Source organism: Ranitomeya variabilis, chromosome 5, assembly GCF_051348905.1.
Source record: "Ranitomeya variabilis isolate aRanVar5 chromosome 5, aRanVar5.hap1, whole genome shotgun sequence".
Lineage (NCBI taxonomy): Eukaryota > Metazoa > Chordata > Amphibia > Anura > Dendrobatidae > Ranitomeya > Ranitomeya variabilis.
Window position 1 is genome coordinate 690,946,075 of NC_135236.1, and position 20,009 is coordinate 690,966,083.

At 46.6% G+C, this 20,009-nt stretch overlaps 1 protein-coding gene across 3 annotated transcripts in view; it reads left to right on the forward strand.

Annotated features, from left to right (window-relative positions):
• Positions 1-20,009, forward strand: part of RERG (RAS like estrogen regulated growth inhibitor) — a 233,777-nt gene that overhangs the window by 178,922 nt on the left and 34,846 nt on the right. For all 3 annotated transcript variants that reach the window (XR_013215988.1, XM_077267288.1, XM_077267289.1), the window contains one exon: positions 3,791-3,864. Coding sequence is in view for 2 of the 3 variants with exons in the window: in XM_077267288.1 (XP_077123403.1) it covers positions 3,791-3,864 (74 nt within the window). In the remaining variant the exon portion in view is untranslated. The remainder of the gene's footprint in view (positions 1-3,790; positions 3,865-20,009) is intronic.

Below are 20,009 nucleotides of genomic sequence, written 5' to 3' on the forward strand. Positions count from 1 at the left end.
TAGTTATGATATTGACCTGAGGGGCCGGTCCAGAAACCTGACCTCCAGACCAAAGTTATAAATTTAGGCTGCAGACAAAGAATTGTGTTCACATGTGAGGGCAGCCTGAGAAGCTGATGTGTTCCACCAAATCCATTCACCCCCCCCCTCAGGGAGCAGAAAGCAAACTACCAGTTAGATGATTTCTGTAAGTTTCTCCTGTTTATTTTGATACTGTTTTGCATAAGTTGTATGTCTTTTTATTATCATATTTTTATACCTTTTTCTTATTGTAAGCATTGACCCTTTTGTTATTAAAGTATAAAACTTTAACAAGTTAAACCTTGAATGTTCTAAAAGAATCCATAGCCTAAGGTGCGTGAGCCTTATGAGTGATAGACATATTTTTATTAGTATTATTATTATTTTCCGGGACTCATCGCCCGTGTATTCAATGAGTGGTGGCAGCGTGTATGAGCGGGTGTGTGGCCTGTGTCGGTGTGTGATTTATGCTCCCATTACAGCATAGGACAGAGGTTGAATGCTGGACTGAGAGTGGGGAGATAGATTAACCATTGCAGGCACAACCCCAAGTCACGTGTGAGAGCGGGCACGTGACGAATTAGTGACACCACGGAGGAGGGATCCGTGACAGTAAGGTATGAGGAGATCCAGGATAGGGCAAGGTCTTTGACACCAAAGGAAGAGAGGATCTGTAGTAGGAGGCAGTGGTGAACTGTGTCGAAAGCAGAGGACAGATCTAGAAGGAGGAGTATAGAGAATTGTCTGTTAGCTTTGGCTGTAAGTAAGTCGTTCGTAAGTTTGGTCAGGGCAGTCTCAGTGGAATGGTGGGGACGGAATCCAGATTGTAGGTTGTCGAAGAGAGAGTTAGATGCAAGGTGAGAGGAAATATCAGTGTGGACATGCTGCTCAAGTAGTTTGGAAGCAAATGGGAGCAAAGATATGGGGTGGTAGCTGGACATAGCGCTTGGGTTAAGGGGTGGCTTTTTGAGAATAGGTGTGATTGTGGCATGTTTGAAAGCAGAGGGGAAGGTACCAGAAGTTAGTGATAGATGGAAGGGATGGGTTAGGGATGGGATTAGTGTAGTGGTGAGGTTTGGGAGGAGGTGGGATGGGATGGGGTCAAGTGCACAAGTGGTGAGGTGTGATTTTGAGAGAAGATGAACTGTCCTTCAGTGATTTTGGAGAGGGAAGTTATGGGGTTAGGGCATTAGTCTGGCATACTAAGGGCTTGTGGTAGTTGGACAACAAAGACTTGTCTTGTTTGGTCTATCTTATTTTTGAAGTGCGTGGCAAAGTCCTCAGCAGAGATTAGGGAAGTCGGAGAGGGCAGTGGTGGGCGTAGGAGGGAGTTAAAGTTGGTGAACAACTGTTTGGGGTTGTGGGATAGGGAAGATACAGGGATGTAAAGTAGGCCTGTTTAGCAGAGGTGAGAGCTGATTTGAATGCGAGTGTTGCTTGTTTGAGTGCAGTGAAATCATCTTGCGAATGCGTTCTCTTGCAATGCCGTTCTGCAATTCTGCATACTTGCCAAAGCTTTTTAGTGATGTTATTGTGCCAGGGTTGTCTATTGATTTGTCACACTCTGCTATGCATGACAGGGACGACCGAGTCGATGGCTGATGCCAGAGTGGCATTGTAGAAACTAGTGGCAGTGTCTGTGTCATGGAGTGAAGCTATGAAGGACAGTGGCTGAATAGAGTCAGAGAGTGTGCGAGGGTCTAGGTGTGCGATGTTTCTGCGGGGGTGTGCATGTTGCAGGACATGGGTGACAGGTGAGGAGGACAGGGATGAGAAAGTGAGTAGATGGTGATCAGATAGAGGGAGAGGGGAGGTTGTGAAGTTAGACAGGGAGCAGAAACGGGTGAAGACCAGTACTGTACTGATCTCATTGAGGCAGGACAAGGTACTGTACTGATCTGAGGCAGTGCATGGTACTGTGCTAATCTCATTAAGGCAGGGCACGGTTCTGTTGTGATGTCATTTGTTAGGGGCTAATCTAGGGAGGTTGATTCGCTAAGGTCAAAGTAAACCACACAACCTGAAGGCAGCGTAGCAGTAGAAGTGAGCAAATGAGCTTTAATGGGGATAAATGTAAGGTCATGCACTTGGGTAGAAGTAATAAGATGTATAACTATGTGCTTAATTCTAAAACTCTGGGCAAAACCGTCAATGAAAAAGACCTGGGTATATGGGTGGATGACAAACTCATATTCAGTGGCCAGTGTCAGGCAGCTGCTACTAAGGCAAATAAAATAATGGGATGTATTAAAAGAGGCATAGATGCTCATGAGGAGAACATAATTTTACCTCTATACAAGTCACTAGTGCGACCACACTTAGAATACTGTGCACAGTTCTGGTCTCCGGTGTATAAGAAAGACATAGCTGAACTGGAGCGGGTGCAGAGAAGAGCGACCAAGGTTATTAGAGGACTGGGGGGTCTGCAATACCAAGATAGGTTATTACACTTGGGGCTATTTAGTTTGGAAAAACGAAGACTAAGGGGTGATCTTATTTTAATTTATAAATATATGAGGGGACAGTACAAAGACCTTTCTGATGATCTTTTTAATCATAGACCTGAGACAGGGACAAGGGGGCATCCTCTACGTCTGGAGGAAAGAAGGTTTAAGCATAATAACAGACGCGGATTCTTTACTGTAAGAGCAGTGAGACTATGGAACTCTCTGCCATATGATGTTGTAATGAGTGATTCATTAATTAAATTTAAGAGGGGACTGGATACCTTTCTGGAAAAGTATAATGTTACAGGGTATATACACTAGATTCCTTGATAAGGCGTTGATCCAGGGAACTAGTCTGATTGCCGTATGTGGAGTCGGGAAGGAATTTTTTTCCCCATGGTGGAGTTACTCTTTGCCACATGGGTTTTTTTTGCCTTCCTCTGGATCAACATGTTAGGGCATGTTAGGTTAGGCTATGGGTTGAACTAGATGGACTTACAGTCTTCCTTCAACCTTAATAACTATGTAACTATGTAACTATGTAAGTCAGATGGTCCGTATGTACCTGTAAAGTTGGAAATCAGGTACCTTGTTTTTAGAGTGTGGCTAGTGCACAGGAATAGCAGAGTTGATTAAGCATTTAGGCACCTCATTAGAGTAGACAGCACATAAAAACAGCAGGTTTCTTTTCTGGATCTGGTTGCTGTGTAGCACTTATGAGCAGCCAAACAGACGATTGGGCACCTGGCTGAAGCAGAGTCTATTGAAAAGTGTGGTTAACTCCTGACAAACACATCACAGCAGTGTGTACTACTACCTGAATATGCAGCTGATGGATAGTAACCTGAGCCACCCTTCTAAACCCTTGGATGATGACAGCAGAAGAGCATGCTAGGTTATCATGCTAACCCAGCGTGCACTAGTATGGAGGGAGCCAGCCGTAAGGAAAGGAAGAGTCAGAGCCCAGAGCTGGAGTCTGGACAGGTTATTAATATCCTTAAGGCATGACTCGGTTTCATGCTGGTCCCATTGATACAGCACATTAGATCGATTTGTCCTGTAACATTGTGTAATAAAATCAGCTGGCGTCACAGTCTGCAACTAAAGCCATGATCACTTTATAAGTATGGATAATAGAGAGACATACTGTAAATTATACTCATTTCTGCAGTGTTTGCACCGTGATTGCAGGGTGATGTCCGTTTTCTGTGGGATGAGTAGTTCTAAGAGTCATTTGATGGTGCCCTCAGTCACATATATGATCAGCTTGTGGCCTCATACTTGGGAGCTGCCTGTTATTCACAGCATTTTCTCCTCATCAGAGTCTACGTACCGACATCAGACAACTATAGACGATGAAGCAGTTACTATGGAGCTGCTGGACACTGCTGGTCAGGTAAAATATCTATCATCTGTCTTATCAACTAAATTTATTGCCTGAAAGCCTAAAGTTTTACCTAACAACTTTATGTAGAAATCCATTATATTTTCTATGTTTGTTTTAAACAAGAAATGATTGAAAGCTGACCATCGAGATAAAAACAATGGGAGGTAAGACTCAGCGTGATGGATGGTATTTTCCTACATAGATCTGCAGCTGCCAACCTCGTGTTTTTCTGAGCAGCCTAATACTACCAATATAAGACTTTGAAACCCAATCACATTTTGCAGTCGTCATCCCCAGCATGATGCATCACAACCCTAAATAGTGAGTGGTGTGTCATGACTCTAGAAACCACAACTCCACTACTCCAGGAAGGCGATGGATTGTTTTTACCACCTGGGCTGTCTCTCGGCCTTGTAAATTGGAATGATGTGTCTTTCAGAGGTGTGGAGGAACGGGGTCAGTGGGTACTCTCGTCCGCTGGCCCGGCTGTCTTTAGCAAGACTGCATAGACCAAGGCTCATACCACTGAATGCCCGCTCTATCTCCCGGTGGGCAATACACTACACAGACAACACAGGGTTAAAGTAAAACAGTGTGGCAATACTTTATTGAACCACAACACACAATAGCAAACAGAACAATCTCAGCAATTACCCCAAGATGGTGCACATTACAGGGACTCACCCTTCCACTGACTCACCGAGATAATGTTAGATGTTATATCATTCCACCTGTGATATACACACAGAGAAGAGATATCGACAAGCGTAGGAAGATGACAGCGAACAGTCCATAGAGTCTGTACAAGGTCAAAAGCCAGTTGACATGATGTCAGAGCTCCCAGGGTCGCTATTCCACCTGTGATATACACACAGAGAAAAGGTAACAACAAGCATAGGGGGATGACCAAGAACTGTCCATAGAGTCCATACAAGGTCCAAAGCCAGTTGACACAAGAGACACCACTTGGCTTATCTGTCAATCTCCATGGAACCAGGCGACCAGCGGGTCCTAAACCTGGCTTTCTCCAAACACATCCATGATTCAGATATGGTCACTGGATCAGATCTGTGTCCTTCCAACCGGAGCTGAAAACCCCTAGTTTGTTTCCTATAGAATCAAAGATCAGTGTCCCTCGTGATGGTGCCATGATGAATTGGCTGCAGTCCTTTTTCTTGTCTGTTGGGTGGTTTGCAGAATGTCCGGCTGGTAGTTTGTGTTACTTCAGTCTCCCAGGATGTGATCTCTGAGTCTTTTTATACCCAAGGCATGTAAGCTATTTTTAGAATTACCCAGGGTCCTTCAGTCCAACATCAATATAAGGTAAACAATGGTGATGGGATCCAGCAGCACTATTAGCATATCAGCACACATCAATAAACAAAGCTTAACACACCCTATGTACAGTCACTATTACAGACTTACACAGTATGTTAGATAGTATATCAGTTGGCAAGTCTGTCTTCTTGATCCACCAGACATAAACACTTAAATTCACAAGCCAATATACAGATAAAAAGCCAGTTCTTTTGGTTTGCAAAAACATGGTTGTCTGGGAAATCAAGATACAATCTGGTTTCTTCACAAGAGGCAAAACAGTTCTCTGGAGCTAGTGATGCACAAGTGGTTAAGCAATGTCTTAGGCTAGGTTCACATTGCGTTAGGGCGGTCCGTTTAACGGATCCGTTACTAAGCGGCACTAACGCTATGTAACGGTTCCGTTAACGCACCCCTTGCCATCCATAATCGTAACGCACCCTAACACATGTCAAAATCAGCATGCGTTAATGATGATGTGTTACTTTGTGACGCACCCGCGAACGCGGTCTACCACGTTTTTGGGTACGTTAGGTCTAACGCACAGTGAACAGACGCGTTCGGTGTGCATAGACCTCCATTGCTAACGCATGCCGACACAATGGTACCATGCTTTAGCACTTCCACAGTTCCATGTGCAATGGTCTCCGGGAATATGGCCGCCGCCGGCGCATGCGCAGATGGTGATCGCGGCGGCCATATTCCCAGAGACCACCGCGCATGGAACCGTGGAAATGCTGGGGCTGTGGCCTGTCGCAAAATGTCGGCAGAGCCCCGGGCAGCGCTGGACACCCACGCAGCACCGCTGGGCACCGTAGACACCCGCAGCACCGGCCAGCAACCGCCGGACACCCAGTATACCTTCCACTCACTCTAATAAATGTCTTCTCTTTTGCCGTCTTTATTGCTCTGTAGCTCCTCCTCTTGGGTGGGGCCAGTGAAACACCCGCCAGGGCGGTGGGGTATTCGGTACCGGGTCCGGTACTTAAAGAGAGATGTCACGGTGGTGGTGACCCGTTCCGTGGTCCTGGGCTCCCATGTTAAAGGAAAGGTCTTTAAAGGGGTTTTTGAAATAAAGAAAGCTTGTTACACCATCTGTGGTGTTCGGACAGTAGGGACCGACACTGCTTAAATTGTCCTCTGGGGTGATGTTATGGCAGATAGATGTTATAACTTCCCACAGGTGAAGTAGGTCCCCAGGGCTCCCGGTGAATAGATAGAAGATGGTGAGTTATAGTTATCAAGTTTGAAGGAAGACTTTAAGTCCATCTAGTTCAACCCATAGCCTAACCTAACATGCCCTAACATGTTGATCCAAAGGAAGGCAAAAAAAAAACCATGTGGCAAAGAGTAAACTCCACATTGGGGAAAAAAGTTCCTTCTCGACTCCACATACGGCAGTGAGACTAGTTCCCTGGATCAACGCCCTATCAAGGAATCTAGTGTATATACCCTGTAACATTATACTTTTCCAGAAAGGCATCCAGTCCCCTCTTAAATTTAAGTAATGAATCACTCATTACAACATCATACGGCATAGAGTTCCATAGTCTCACTGCTCTTACAGTAAAGACTCCGCGTCTGTTATTATGCTTAAACCTTCTTTCCTCCAGACATAGAGGATGCCCCCTTGTCTCTGTCTCAGGTCTATAATTAAAAAGATCACCAGAAAGGTCTTTGTCTTGTCCCCTCATATATTTATACATTAAAATAAGATCACCCCTTAGCCTTCGTTTTTCCAAACTAAATAGCCCCAAGTGTAATAACCTGTCTTGGTATTGCAGTGGTGCAGTAAAGAACGAAGGACGCAGTTGTGCAGTCTTTTTACATGGTTTACTGATGGTAGCAGGCAGCCACAGTTTAGGGCACCAGATCACAGGTACAGGCAGGGTCCGGCCGGCTTGGAAGCGAGTTCAGAATCCAGTTTTACCAGGTGATGTTAAAAGCCTTTCTCTTAGCGCAGTGGTATTATAGTCCCTTACTGACTATGGCTTCTTAGCAAGGTCCTCTCAGTTATCTCTGTCCTTTATTGAAGTGGGACACAAACCCGTATGACAGGTGACTCGAGCCTTTTTACAGGGTCTCTATCATGACCCGGGCTCTATGAGTCACTGTGTCTCCTGGGCATTAGGGTGGACAGCTTACGTGTAGTCTAGCTGTCCTACCAGTTTCTGCTGTGCCTCCTAGAGTATGACACAACCTCGGTCTTCCGGTTACCAGTATCTGCGCTCTATCAGGGATGTAGCCCAGTTGTAGCTATTCTCCCTTGTTGTCACTCTCTTGTGCTTCGCTCTCCGGCATGTTAGCTAAAGGCTGTTCTTCCTTCTGTATCTCCCTATCTAGGAGCTACAGCACTCAGGCTGTACGGCCCCTCACCCATCCTTCTGCCTCAGACTGCTCCAGTCTGCTGTCCTGCACAAACTGTCTAACTCTTCCTAACTGCCTAGCTACTGCCTAGCAACTAACTCCTCCTCCCAACCAGAGAGAGCAGCTCGCCTGAAGTCGGGTGCAGAGCTCCCCCTTCTGGCCTGGAGTCAGAACGGTGTTGTATGTGCTGATTACCTGTTAAAAGGAATCCTCCATCACTTCCAAGCATGACATCACTCTCCCTGTGAGGAAAGCAATGCCACACTAACAATCAGGACCCTGGGGCGTCACACAAGCATCTTTCTACTCTGCACACATATTTTATTAAATATACTATTGTTTTATGTTTTCTTGAGATCTGATCTCACCGGGATTTGAACACCCAACCTGCATCATTGCAGGCAGTAGCATCCTGCACTGAGATTCCTAGGAGAATATTCTGTACTTGTATTGGATGTAATGGTACATGGAGCTACATCTCTGTACACCAGTGTATTTATATATACCTGTATTCTACAAGGAAAATAGCTGTAAGATTTTTTTCTTCCTATAAAATTATTACAAAAGTAGAATGAAAACCAATAATAATGTTATTTTTATAGCACTTTCAAAAATAAAAATCACAAATCAGCAAATTATCCGGACATTTGGTTTAACTGAACCTGTAACAACCCGTGCAACCCATCAATCCGATGATATATGGTGATAAGTAAATGGTGGAAGTGTTTCTCATGTGTCACTAGTAGCAGGAATGAATCTGCCGCATCCTGTCAGCATCTCCGTCCCTTTTGCTCCCACGCAGAAATCACAGGTTTCTATTGAAATGTCAGCATCATGTGTCCTTGGGAACAATCAATGGCTTTTTACAGGAAAGTGCACATTTTGTTCTGTCTCCGTGTAATGGAGGAAAGTGCAGACGTGGGTTGTAAGGTATGGAAACCAGAAATACCTCGCCTGTAGAGAACATGTGAATCTATTCATCACCTGGTACAATTATGTGACACATATGGCGCCATCATCACAGCTGTGGACACAATTACTGGTGGCAGAATTTGGAGTGACAAATCTGAATCCTGAGAGGTAGTAAAATACAGAGAATTGGTACAAGTACCTGGTATAGTAGGGTTATCTGCTACCAACTCACCAAGAAAACAGAAAATCTCGCAGGAGATAAAGTGCAACATCGGTTCTTCCCACACTAACATTATAGGCAACAGAATGCCATGAGATTAATTACACGTCTCATCAAATGCCAACCACAAGTTAGAGGAAGGTGGAAGAAGGCCAGAAACAGCTGGAAGGGCGCAGAGATAGAAATCCCCACTACCCATAAACTTCAGGAGGAACACCAGCCAATGGCGCCTGCACAATGTTCCAGCTTGGATGAGCCAGTGTTATACCCAGCTGAAGGCTCATACAAGACCATACTGGAAGGCTGCATATTTCAGAAGGACCAAGATAGGCAACCTACATTATGTGACCACAGAAGGCCAGAAACAGCTGGAAGGGCGCAGAGATAGAAATCCCCACTACCCATAAACTCCAGGAGGAACACCAGCTGATGGCGCCTACACAATGCCCCAGCTTGGATGAGCCAATGTTATACCTAGCTAAAGACTCAAACAAGACCATACTGGAAGGCTGCATATTCAGAAGGACTGACATAGGCAATCTCCTTTATGTGACTGCAGAAGGCAAGAAACAGCTGGAACGGCACAGAAATAGAAATCCCCAATAACCCATAAACTCCAGGAGGGACACCAGCCGGTTGAGCCAATGTTATACCCAGCTGAAGACTCATCCAAGACCATACTGGAAGGCTGCATATTCCAGAAGGAGCAATATAGACCACCTCCGTTATGTGACCGCAGAATTCAGAAACTTCAGAGTCAGGACTGTGTGATTACCATACCGGACATTGCCGGGGACCTATTACCTTAGTCTCTGACCCATTTCTTTATTGGTTGCTGACGGTTCATCGGGGATGAGGGGACACCATCGGCTTAATCTGCCTCGGGTACCAAAATGCCTTGTCCCGGCCTTGTCTGTTGGGGACAGCCAGGGCCGGACTGGGACTAAAATTCAGCCCTGGCATTTGAAGTTACACAGGCCCACTTGTCACATGGTGACTGTATAATATCTTTGTACACTTGTAGGCAGGGCCGGTTTTAGGCAAAGTGGGGCCCTAGGTAAAGTTTAAAATGGGTCCCCAAATGCTAACATATTGCACATCACACAGAAGCCTTTCTGTTGTATTTACGTGCGCTGAGTTTAGGCCGCTAAACGAGTTTGATCGACAATACTGAAGTTGTTCAACGCTTGTTTCCCGGCCTCTTTCCACCAGCTGAGGAATAATGATGAGACAGAACGATCACTAATAGATCACCATACAGTATCATGTTTTCAGCAGCACATCTACAGTTTACACTGGCAATGTGCTGCTGACAACAAGGCTTTTTGTTCCAGCAAAAACAATCCGAATATGCAGCATTTTACTTGTTTAGTAAAATACACCCCATAGTCCTCCATATATTATAATGTGCTCCATAGTCCTCCATATAGTATAATACACTCCCTATAGTCCTCCATATATTAAAATACACTGCTCAGTCCTCCACATAGTATAATACACTCCTCATAGTCCTCCATATAGCATAATACAATCCTCATAGTGCTCCATATAGTATAATGCACCGCCACAGTCATCCATGTAGTACAATTCACTTCCCATAGTATAATGCACCCCATAGTTCTTCATATAGTATAACGTATTCCCCATAGTCCTCGATACAGTATAATGCAGCCCACATATAGTATAATGCAGCCACCCCAGAGTATAATGCAGCCACCCCAGAGTATAATGCAGCCACCCCAGAGTATGTAACCCCCATAGAATATAATACAGCCCACCTCCCCATAATATATAATGTAGCCCCCCATAGAATATAATGCAGCCCCCCATAGTATATAACGCAGCCTCCCCCATAGAATATAATATACCCCCACAATAGTATATAACACAGCCACATAGTACATAACATGGCCTCCCCCATAGAATATAATATACTCCCCATAGTATATAGCAAAGCCCGCATATTATATAGCACAAACCGCATAGTATACAGCACAGCCTGCATACTATAGCACAGCTCGCGTAGTAGATAACACAGCCCACACAGCAGTATTCAGCACAGACCACACAGTAGTATACAGCACAGACCACACAGTAGTATACAGCACAGCCCACGTAGAAGTATACAGCACAGTCCACACAGTAGTATACAGCACAGCCCACAGAGTAATATATACAGCACAGCCCACAAAGTAATATATACAGCACAGCCCACAAAGTAATATATACAGCACAGCCCACAGAGAACTATATACAGCACAGCCCACAGAGAACTATATACAGCACAGCCCACAGAGAACTATATAAAGCACAGCCCAGAGTACTATATACAGCACAGCCCAGAGTACTATATAAAGCACAGCCCAGAGAGTACTATATACAGCACAGCCCAGAGAGTACTATATACAGCACAGCCCACAGAGTACTATATACAGCACAGCCCACAGAGAACTATATACAGCACAGCCCACAGAGAACTATATACAGCACAGCCCACAGAGAACTATATAAAGCACAGCCCACAGAGAACTATATAAAGCACAGCCCAGAGTACTATATACAGCACAGCCCAGAGTACTATATAAAGCACAGCACAGAGAGTACTATATACAGCACAGCCCAGAGTGTACTATATACAGCACAGCCCACAGAGTACTATATACAGCACAGCCCACAGAGTACTATATACAGCACAGCCCACAGAGTACTATATACAGCACAGCCCACAGAGTACTATATACAGCACAGCCCACAGAGTACTATATACAGCACAGCCCACAGAGAACTATATACAGCACACAGTAGTATACAGCACAGAGCACAGCCCACAGAGAACTATATACAGCACACAGTAGTATACAGCACAGAGCACAGCCCACAGAGTACTATATACAGCACAGCCCAGAGAACTATATACAGCACACAGTAGTATACAGCACAGAGCACATCCCACAGAGAACTATATACAGCCCACAGTAGTATACAGCACAGAGCACAGCCCACAGATAACTATATACAGCACAGAGCACAGCCCACAGAGAACTATATACAGCCCACAGTAGCATACAGCACAGAGCACAGCCCACAGATAACTATATACAGCCCACAGTAGTATACAGCACAGAGCACAGCCCACAGAGAACTATATACAGCCCACAGTAGTATACAGCACAGAGCACAGCCCACAGAGAGCTATATACAGCCCACAGCAGTATACAGCACAGAGCACAGCCCACAGAGAACTATATACAGCCCACAGCAGTATACAGCACAGAGCACAGCCCACAGAGAGCTATATACAGCCCACAGCAGTATACAGCACAGAGCACAGCCCACAGAGTACTATATACAGCCCACAGCAGTATACAGCACAGAGCACAGCCCACAGAGAACTATATACAGCCCACAGTAGTATACAGCACAGAGCACAGCCCACAGAGAACTATATACAGCCCACAGCAGTATACAGCACAGAGCACAGCCCACAGAGAACTATATACAGCCCACAGTAGTATACAGCACAGAGCACAGCCCACAGAGAGCTATATACAGCCCACAGTAGTATACAGCACAGAGCACAGCCCACAGAGAACTATATACAGCCCACAGCAGTATACAGCACAGAGCACAGCCCACAGAGAACTATATACAGCCCACAGTAGTATACAGCACAGAGCACAGCCCACAGAGAACTATATACAGCCCACAGCAGTATACAGCACAGAGCACAGCCCACAGAGAACTATATACAGCCCACAGCAGTATACAGCACAGAGCACAGCCCACAGAGAACTATATACAGCCCACAGTAGTATACAGCACAGAGCACAGCCCACAGAGAACTATATACAGCCCACAGCAGTATACAGCACAGAGCACAGCCCACAGAGAACTATATACAGCCCACAGCAGTATACAGCACAGAGCACAGCCCACAGAGGACTATATACAGCCCACATCTCTTCTCTTCCTCCCCTCACCTCCTCCGAGAATGGCCCCACAGTCCAGAAAAAAAAAAAAAACTCCTCACCTCTCCTCGTGCCCAGCGTTGCTTCCTGGTTCCTGCTCCTGTCTCAGCAGCTGCAGTCTGCCCGGGACACAGCAGGTGCGCGATGATATGACATCATCGCGCACCCGCAGTGTCAGAGGCAGAGCGGGGAATGATGGGAGAGGAGCGTCTGTAGACGCTCTCTCCTCCATCATTGCATTCAACTGTACCGGCGTCTATACGCCGGTATAGTTGAATGCGACGGCGGGGGCGGCGGATTGAGCGGCCCACCACTGGCACCGGCCCTTCTGGCATTTGCCAGAAGTGCCCTATGGCCAGTCCGGCCCTGGGGACAGCACAACTCTACGTGGTACGACACAGTGGGATTGTTTCTTTCTTTTGCCCTGTTTGCCTTGTGCAAGAGTGTAAGTAATCTGGAATAACGAAAAAGAGAAAACAACTTCTCCACTTGTTGATACTGTCACATGGGACAGTCAGACCGCAGGGACATCGAGTTACTGAAATTGAATATAAATGCAAAGCTTACATGTGTGTCTGACCAAATAAATGATGCCTAAAAAACAAACAACTCATCTCGTACAAAATGACATAAAAATAGTTGTAGAATAAGCAAGGTAGGAGTATTGTATAAAATTTGACTTTTAATTTGTATATTAAAATATAAGAAGGCCTCAAACTAATGAGACAAACAGTAAATCACAAAAAACAAACAAACACAAAAACAATGTAAGGTCACATAGAAACCATCACTAATATGTAGTGACAGATAGACGGTTAGCATTTTCAACACAGAGGTAAGGGTATTATTGCATAAAGTAATATCAAATCACGTATGAGTTAGTGTTTAACCCAATACCCTTGTGAAAACCAAGGAACAAAGTCTTTGTACACGCTGTTTGCAATCTGAATCACAAGTGCTAGAGCAGGTGGACCTATGTCCAGGTATGTGACAGTATGGCAGACAAAAAATAAAAAAGGAACAATCTCACCCAGTGGTGTTCCTGAATTGAAACTAGACCTCTTCTCTTTACATATAAGATGGGCATGTACCCATCACATTAATCTGTTTAAGTCCCAAGTATTCAGTCTCTATCTTCCCTGATAATTTGACAAATGAAATGTGTCAGGAGTAGTGTTGAGCGATACCGTCCGATACTTGAAAGTATCGGTATCGGAAAGTATCGTCCGATACCGGCAAAGTATCGGATCCAATCTGATACCGATACCCGATACCAATACAAGTCAATGGGACTCAAGTATCGGATGGTATTCCTGATGGTTCCCAGGGTCTGAAGGAGAGGAAACTCTCCTTCAGACCCTGGGATCCATATAAATGTGTAAAATAAAGAATTAAAATAAAAAATATTGCTATACTCACCTGTCCGACGCAGCCTGGACCTCAGCGAGGGAACCGGCAGCGTTGTTTGTTTAAAATTCGCGCTTTTACTTGGTTACGTGAAGTCCCGGCTTGTGATTGGTCAGGGCGGCCATATTGCCGGGACGCGGACCAATCACAGCAAGCCGTGACGAAATTACGTCACGGCTTGCTGTGATTGGTCCGCGTCCCGGCAACATGGCCGCCATTAACCAATCACAAGCCGTGACGTCACGGGAGGCTGGACACGCGCGCTTTTTAAAATACGCGCATGTCCAGCCTCCCGTGACGTCACGGCTTGTGATTGGTTAATGGCGGCCATGTTGCCGGGACGCGGACCAATCACAGCAAGCCGTGACGTAATTTCGTCACGGCTTGCTGTGATTGGTCCGCGTCCCGGCAACATGGCGCCGTGACCAATCATAAGCCGGGACGTCACTGGAGGCTGGACACGCGCGCTTTTTAAAATACGCGCATGTCCAGCCTCCCGTGACGTCACGGCTTGTGATTGGTTAATGGCGGCCATGTTGCCGGGACGCGGACCAATCACAGCAAGCCGTGACGTAATTTCGTCACGGCTTGCTGTGATTGGTCCGCGTCCCGGCAACATGGCCGCCCTGACCAATCACAAGCCGGGACTTCACGTAACCAAGTAAAAGCGCGAAATTTAAACAAACAACGCTGCCGGTTCCCTCGCTGAGGTCCAGGCTGCGTCGGAGAGGTGAGTATAGCAATATTTTTTATTTTAATTCTCTCTTTTACACATTATTACATTAATGTTGTTGCGATACCCGATACCCGATACCACAAAAGTATCGGATCTCGGTATCGGAAATTCCGATACAGCAAATATCGGCCGATACCCGATACTTGCAGTATCGGAATGCTCAACACTAGTCAGGAGCAATTCGGGGCTTTATTTGATGGATCCTATGAAGTTTCCTTTGGTGGGGTAATGTGTGGCAAGGATCTACAGCTTTCTCCTCCCTAACTGGATAACTAGGACTCTGCAATTTTCATTGGAACACGTTCTGGTCCAATTTAGGAACACCAAAGGGTGAGATTGTTCCTTTTTAATTTTTGTCTACCATACTGTCACATACCAGGGCACAGGTCCACCTGCTTTAGCACTTGTGATTCAAATAGCAGACAGTGTGTAGAAAGACTTTGTTCCTTGGTTTTCACAAGGGTATCGGGATAAACGCTTTGATATTTTGTACAATTATACCCTTACCTCTGTGTAACAAATTCTCTCCATCTATCTATCACTACATTGTCACGGTTCCACCCCTCAATGTGTCTGGGATGCAGTTACTGACAGCTCGGCCTGTTATGATCCTTAGTGGTTGAGGATCACGAATTACTCCAGCTAAGTAACAAACATAGGACAAGCTCTAGGGAGGTGGCAAACTGGACTGACCGCAAATCTGAACCTATCCAAACACACTAGAAGTAGCCGGTGAACGTGCCTAAAAAATCCTAGACGTCTCGAGCCAGCCTGAGGAACTAACTACCCCTAGAGAGAAAGAAAGACCTCTCTTGCCTCCAGAGAAATAATCCCCAAAGATATAGAAGCCCCCAACAAATAATAACGGTGAGGTAAGAGGAAGGCACATACACAGGGGTGAAAACAGATTCAGCAAATGAGGCCCACTAATACTAGATAGCAGAAAATAGTAAGGGGTCTGTGCGGTCAGTAAAAACCCTAACAAAATATCCACACTGAGATTTCAAGAACCCCCGCACCAACTAACGGTGTGGGGGGAGAAACTCAGTCCCCTAGAGCAACCAGCAAGCGAGGAGATCACATCTTAGCAAGCTGGACAAGAAACATGATGAATGCTGATAATCAAAAAATGAACGGACAAAAACTTAGCTTATCTTGGAGAGGCTGGGAGCAAGGTAATCACAAGGAATCTGAAGAGCACTGAATACATTGATAGCAGGCAAGGAACTGAGTATCCAGGTGAGTTAAATAGGAAATGAACCAAGGATAACGAACCAGCTGATGCAGCCAACCTGCAGAAGACAACACTACACAGTACCGCTTGTGACCACTAGAGGGAGCCTAAAAACAGAGTTCACAACATCGGCCCATCCAATCCAGCACAGGGGTGTGCTGAAGCTGTCAGTACTTTGATTGACAGCTTAGCCATGCAATCTGGTACAGGGGCTTGCTGAGCTATCAGTGTGTTGATTGACAGCTCGACTATCCAATCTGAGACTGGGAGGTGACAGCTGTCTCCAAGTGTTCATTATAACAGGTGATTGCCATGCTACTTAACTGAGCTGTTTCTCCAGACCTCTGTCAGATGTACATTCAACAAGTGAGGTTTGTGCTTCCTGTGCCTTAAGTTCTGTATGCTTGATCTTTCGTTCTCTGACCTTGGACCTCATTCTGACTGTTTATTTAACACCTTCTGCTCTTATCTGCTATTCTCCTGGTACTCTGACCTCGGAACGTTACCTGACTACGCTTTTGTTTCTTCCATCTGTTTATATTGTTCCCTCCTGGCTTCTGATCTTGGACTCATTGATCATTCTGACTCACGGATTGGCTGTGGGAAGTGACTAGTGTTACGTTATGTCTGACCGATACATTTTTCTTTTTCGCCAGTATGGATCCTTTTCATATGCTGTGTGACCAGGTGGCGAATTTGATGCAGATGGCTTAGAATCTGGCTAAGGATTGCCAGAGCCTGGAGTCTTCGCAATATCAGTTGCAGGGTCAGATTAATAAACTAATGAATGGTATCTAATATACATAGCACACTCAGTGAGTCTGAAGCAAAAGAGTGTTTAATACAATACATATGCAGCGCCCCAGAGTCTGGTCGTTGCAGTAACGTCGCTCTTCCACCAGGGGGAGTGATGGTACGTCTGATGGTACTAAAAGAGTTCACCTTGCCAGGTATCACAGTCACACATTACACTTCACCCTCCGGCCACCAGGGGGAGCAAAAGGTCCTATCTACTAGGCCACTCCTCACACATGGGAAAAACTGGGGGTTGGATAGGAAGTTAGGGAGAAAGCAGCCTGGAAGAGTTCCAGAGAGGACCTGTCAGGGGTGGGATCCTGACAGAGGCCTAGAAAAGGACAGATTGTTACGGAGCCGTGCCTGTGCCTTATAGCGGCAGACTCCTAAGAAAGGACACGAAGCGAAGCATATTGTGGAGAAGTGAGAAACGGGATCACAGCACAAAGGGGATAGAACCAGAAGGAGTCGTGCCTTAAGATCAGCAACATCCTTCTGAGGCGCGTAGCCGGCGGCCAGAACGCCGAGACAGTAAGAGACTCCACGCATTACTTTGAACTACGGCCGGACAGTTAACTTTAGGTTGTGTGTCTCACCTTACACCTAACAAAGACAGCGGAGGCAATTGTGGGAGAGGGGCATCTCTAGGGTCCCTATAAAATAACTCCAGGCCTACCCCGTCATACGGGTGCGTCCTATCCATATCATCTGGGGGACGGAGAGAAAGAACAGAAACATACACGACAGTTGTGAGGACTATCCCGTGGTGCTCAGCTGGGAGGTACTACAACACACAGGCGCTGGTAGGAAGTCTACTGATTTCCACCTGCAAAGGGAACTCTGGATGTGCCTTCGGACCGGCCGGTCTCAGCCAGCCCAGTTAGCAGTGCTCTGGATTGCGGATGCCGAAGCCTTCAGTAAAGAGGTAAAGAGACTGCAACCCTGTGTCCTCGTTATTTACTGCAACCTACACCACCACCTACCACCTTTTATTGGGTGCCCCTTAGCAGGGCCACGGACCGGGTCAGGCCACCGTGACATCCTCAGAACCGAGAGACCCGGTACCGAGTACCCCGCTGCCCTGCGTCTGGGGGCCGCTCCAAATTGGCGTCACGAACAGGATCTACTTAAGCCTGAGGAATCAGGTCATGTGTGCCTTAGAACTGTGACTGAATTGTGCTGAATCGTGATTTATTGCAAAGACTGTGTATTGCTATTTGCCGCCAAAATCCGCCATCGCCGCGCCGTGTGGGGCACGAGGGGAGGAGCCATAGTTTCGTGGGCAGAGCCGGCCGAAAAGAGCGCGGAGGAAGAAGACGCGGTGAGGTGCCGATTCCGGAAGAGGAACCCCGACTTCCACCAGGTTAGCAGGGGGGAGGAACGGCCATGTCTGATCCAGGAGGAGCGGAGGCGGCGGTCGCAGCTGCAGACTCGCAGCCACCTCCAGGCCCCGCAGTAGGCGCAGCCGCGGGCCTTGTACCACCGCCGGCTTCCGCAGAGCTCGCCGCCCCCAGCAGCCAGCCTTATACTGCCGCGGCTACAGCAGCCATAATGCCCTTCTCCATGCCGTACCTACCTGGAGCAGCCTGGCTCCCGCGATACTCTGGAGAATCACATACATTAACTGACTTTAAAGAGGGGATCTGCAGCCTGCTTGAGTTTTATCCCCTGACAGAGCCTCAGAAAGTTCATATGATAACAGGCCAACTCTTTGGAGCAGCTCTGAGAGAAGTGAAGTCCTGGCCCACCGTGGATAAGAGCACTGCGCAGCAGGTCTTTGCAAAGCTTAAAGCCACCTTTGACACCCGCACCGCTACAGAAATTAAGGGCATAGTCCCGTAAGCTATCCTGCGGCCTCTGCTTGCACCCATAGAACGTCAATTTAATCTCCAGGAGGCACTGCGGGCCATCAAGCAGAGTGTCATGGTTCACAATGGCAAGAGACCGTAGTAAAGCATACAAAAGGACTAGCTCTTGGAAGATGGTAACTCGAGCTGACTGTGAGCTAAACCTACCGCACAACTAACAGTGGCAGGGTAGCGTGCCTACGTTTTATCCCTAGACGCCCAGCGCCAGCCGGAGGACTGACTGACCCTAGCAGAGGAAAATACAGACCTGGCTTACCTCTAGAGAAATTTTCCCCAAAAGGCAGACAGTAGCCCCCACATATATTGTCGGTGATTTTAGAGGAAATTGACATACGAAGTATGAAGATAGGTTTAGCAAATTGAGGTCCGCTTACTAGATAGTAGGAAGACAGAAAAGGGAACTTCACAGTCAGCTGAAAACCCTTTCAAAACACCATCCTGAAATTACTTTAAGACTCTAATATCAACTCATGACACCAGAGTGGCAATTTCAGCTCACAAGAGCTTCCAGCCTCAGAAATATTCAAACACGGAGAACTGGAACAAAAATGCAAAACAATCTTAGGACTACAAGTCCAACTTAGCTGATAGTAGTCTAGGAGCAGGAACATGCAACAGAAAGGCTTCTGGTAACATTGTTGGCCGGCATCGAAATGACTGAGGAGCAAGGCTAAATAGACAACTCCCACATCCTGATGGAAACAGGTGAACAGAGGAGATGAAGCACACAAGTGCAGTACCACCAGAAACCACCGGGGGAGCCCAGAAACCAAATTCACAACAGTACCCCCCCCTCAAGGAGGGGGCACCGAACCCTCACCAGAACCACCAGGGCGATCAGGATGAGCCCTATGAAAGGCACGGACCAAATCGGAGGCATGAACATCAGAGGCAGTCACCCAAGAGTTATCCTCCTGACCGTAGCCCTTCCACTTGACCAAATACTGAAGTCTCCATCTGGAAACACGGGAGTCCAAGATCTTCTCGACAACGTACTCCAACTCACCCTCAACCAACACCGGAGCAGGAGGCTCAACGGAAGGCACAACCGGTACCTCATACCTGCGCAACAATGACCGATGGAAGACATTATGAATAGAAAAAGATGCAGGGAGGTCCAAACGAAAGGACACAGGGTTAAGAATCTCCAATATCTTGTACGGGCCGATGAACCGAGGCTTAAACTTGGGAGAAGAAACCTTCATAGGGACAAAACGAGAAGACAACCACACCAAGTCCCCAACACAAAGACGAGGACCAGCACGACGACGGCGGTTGGCAAACTGCTGAGTCTTCTCCTGGGACAACTTCAAATTGTCCACCACATGCC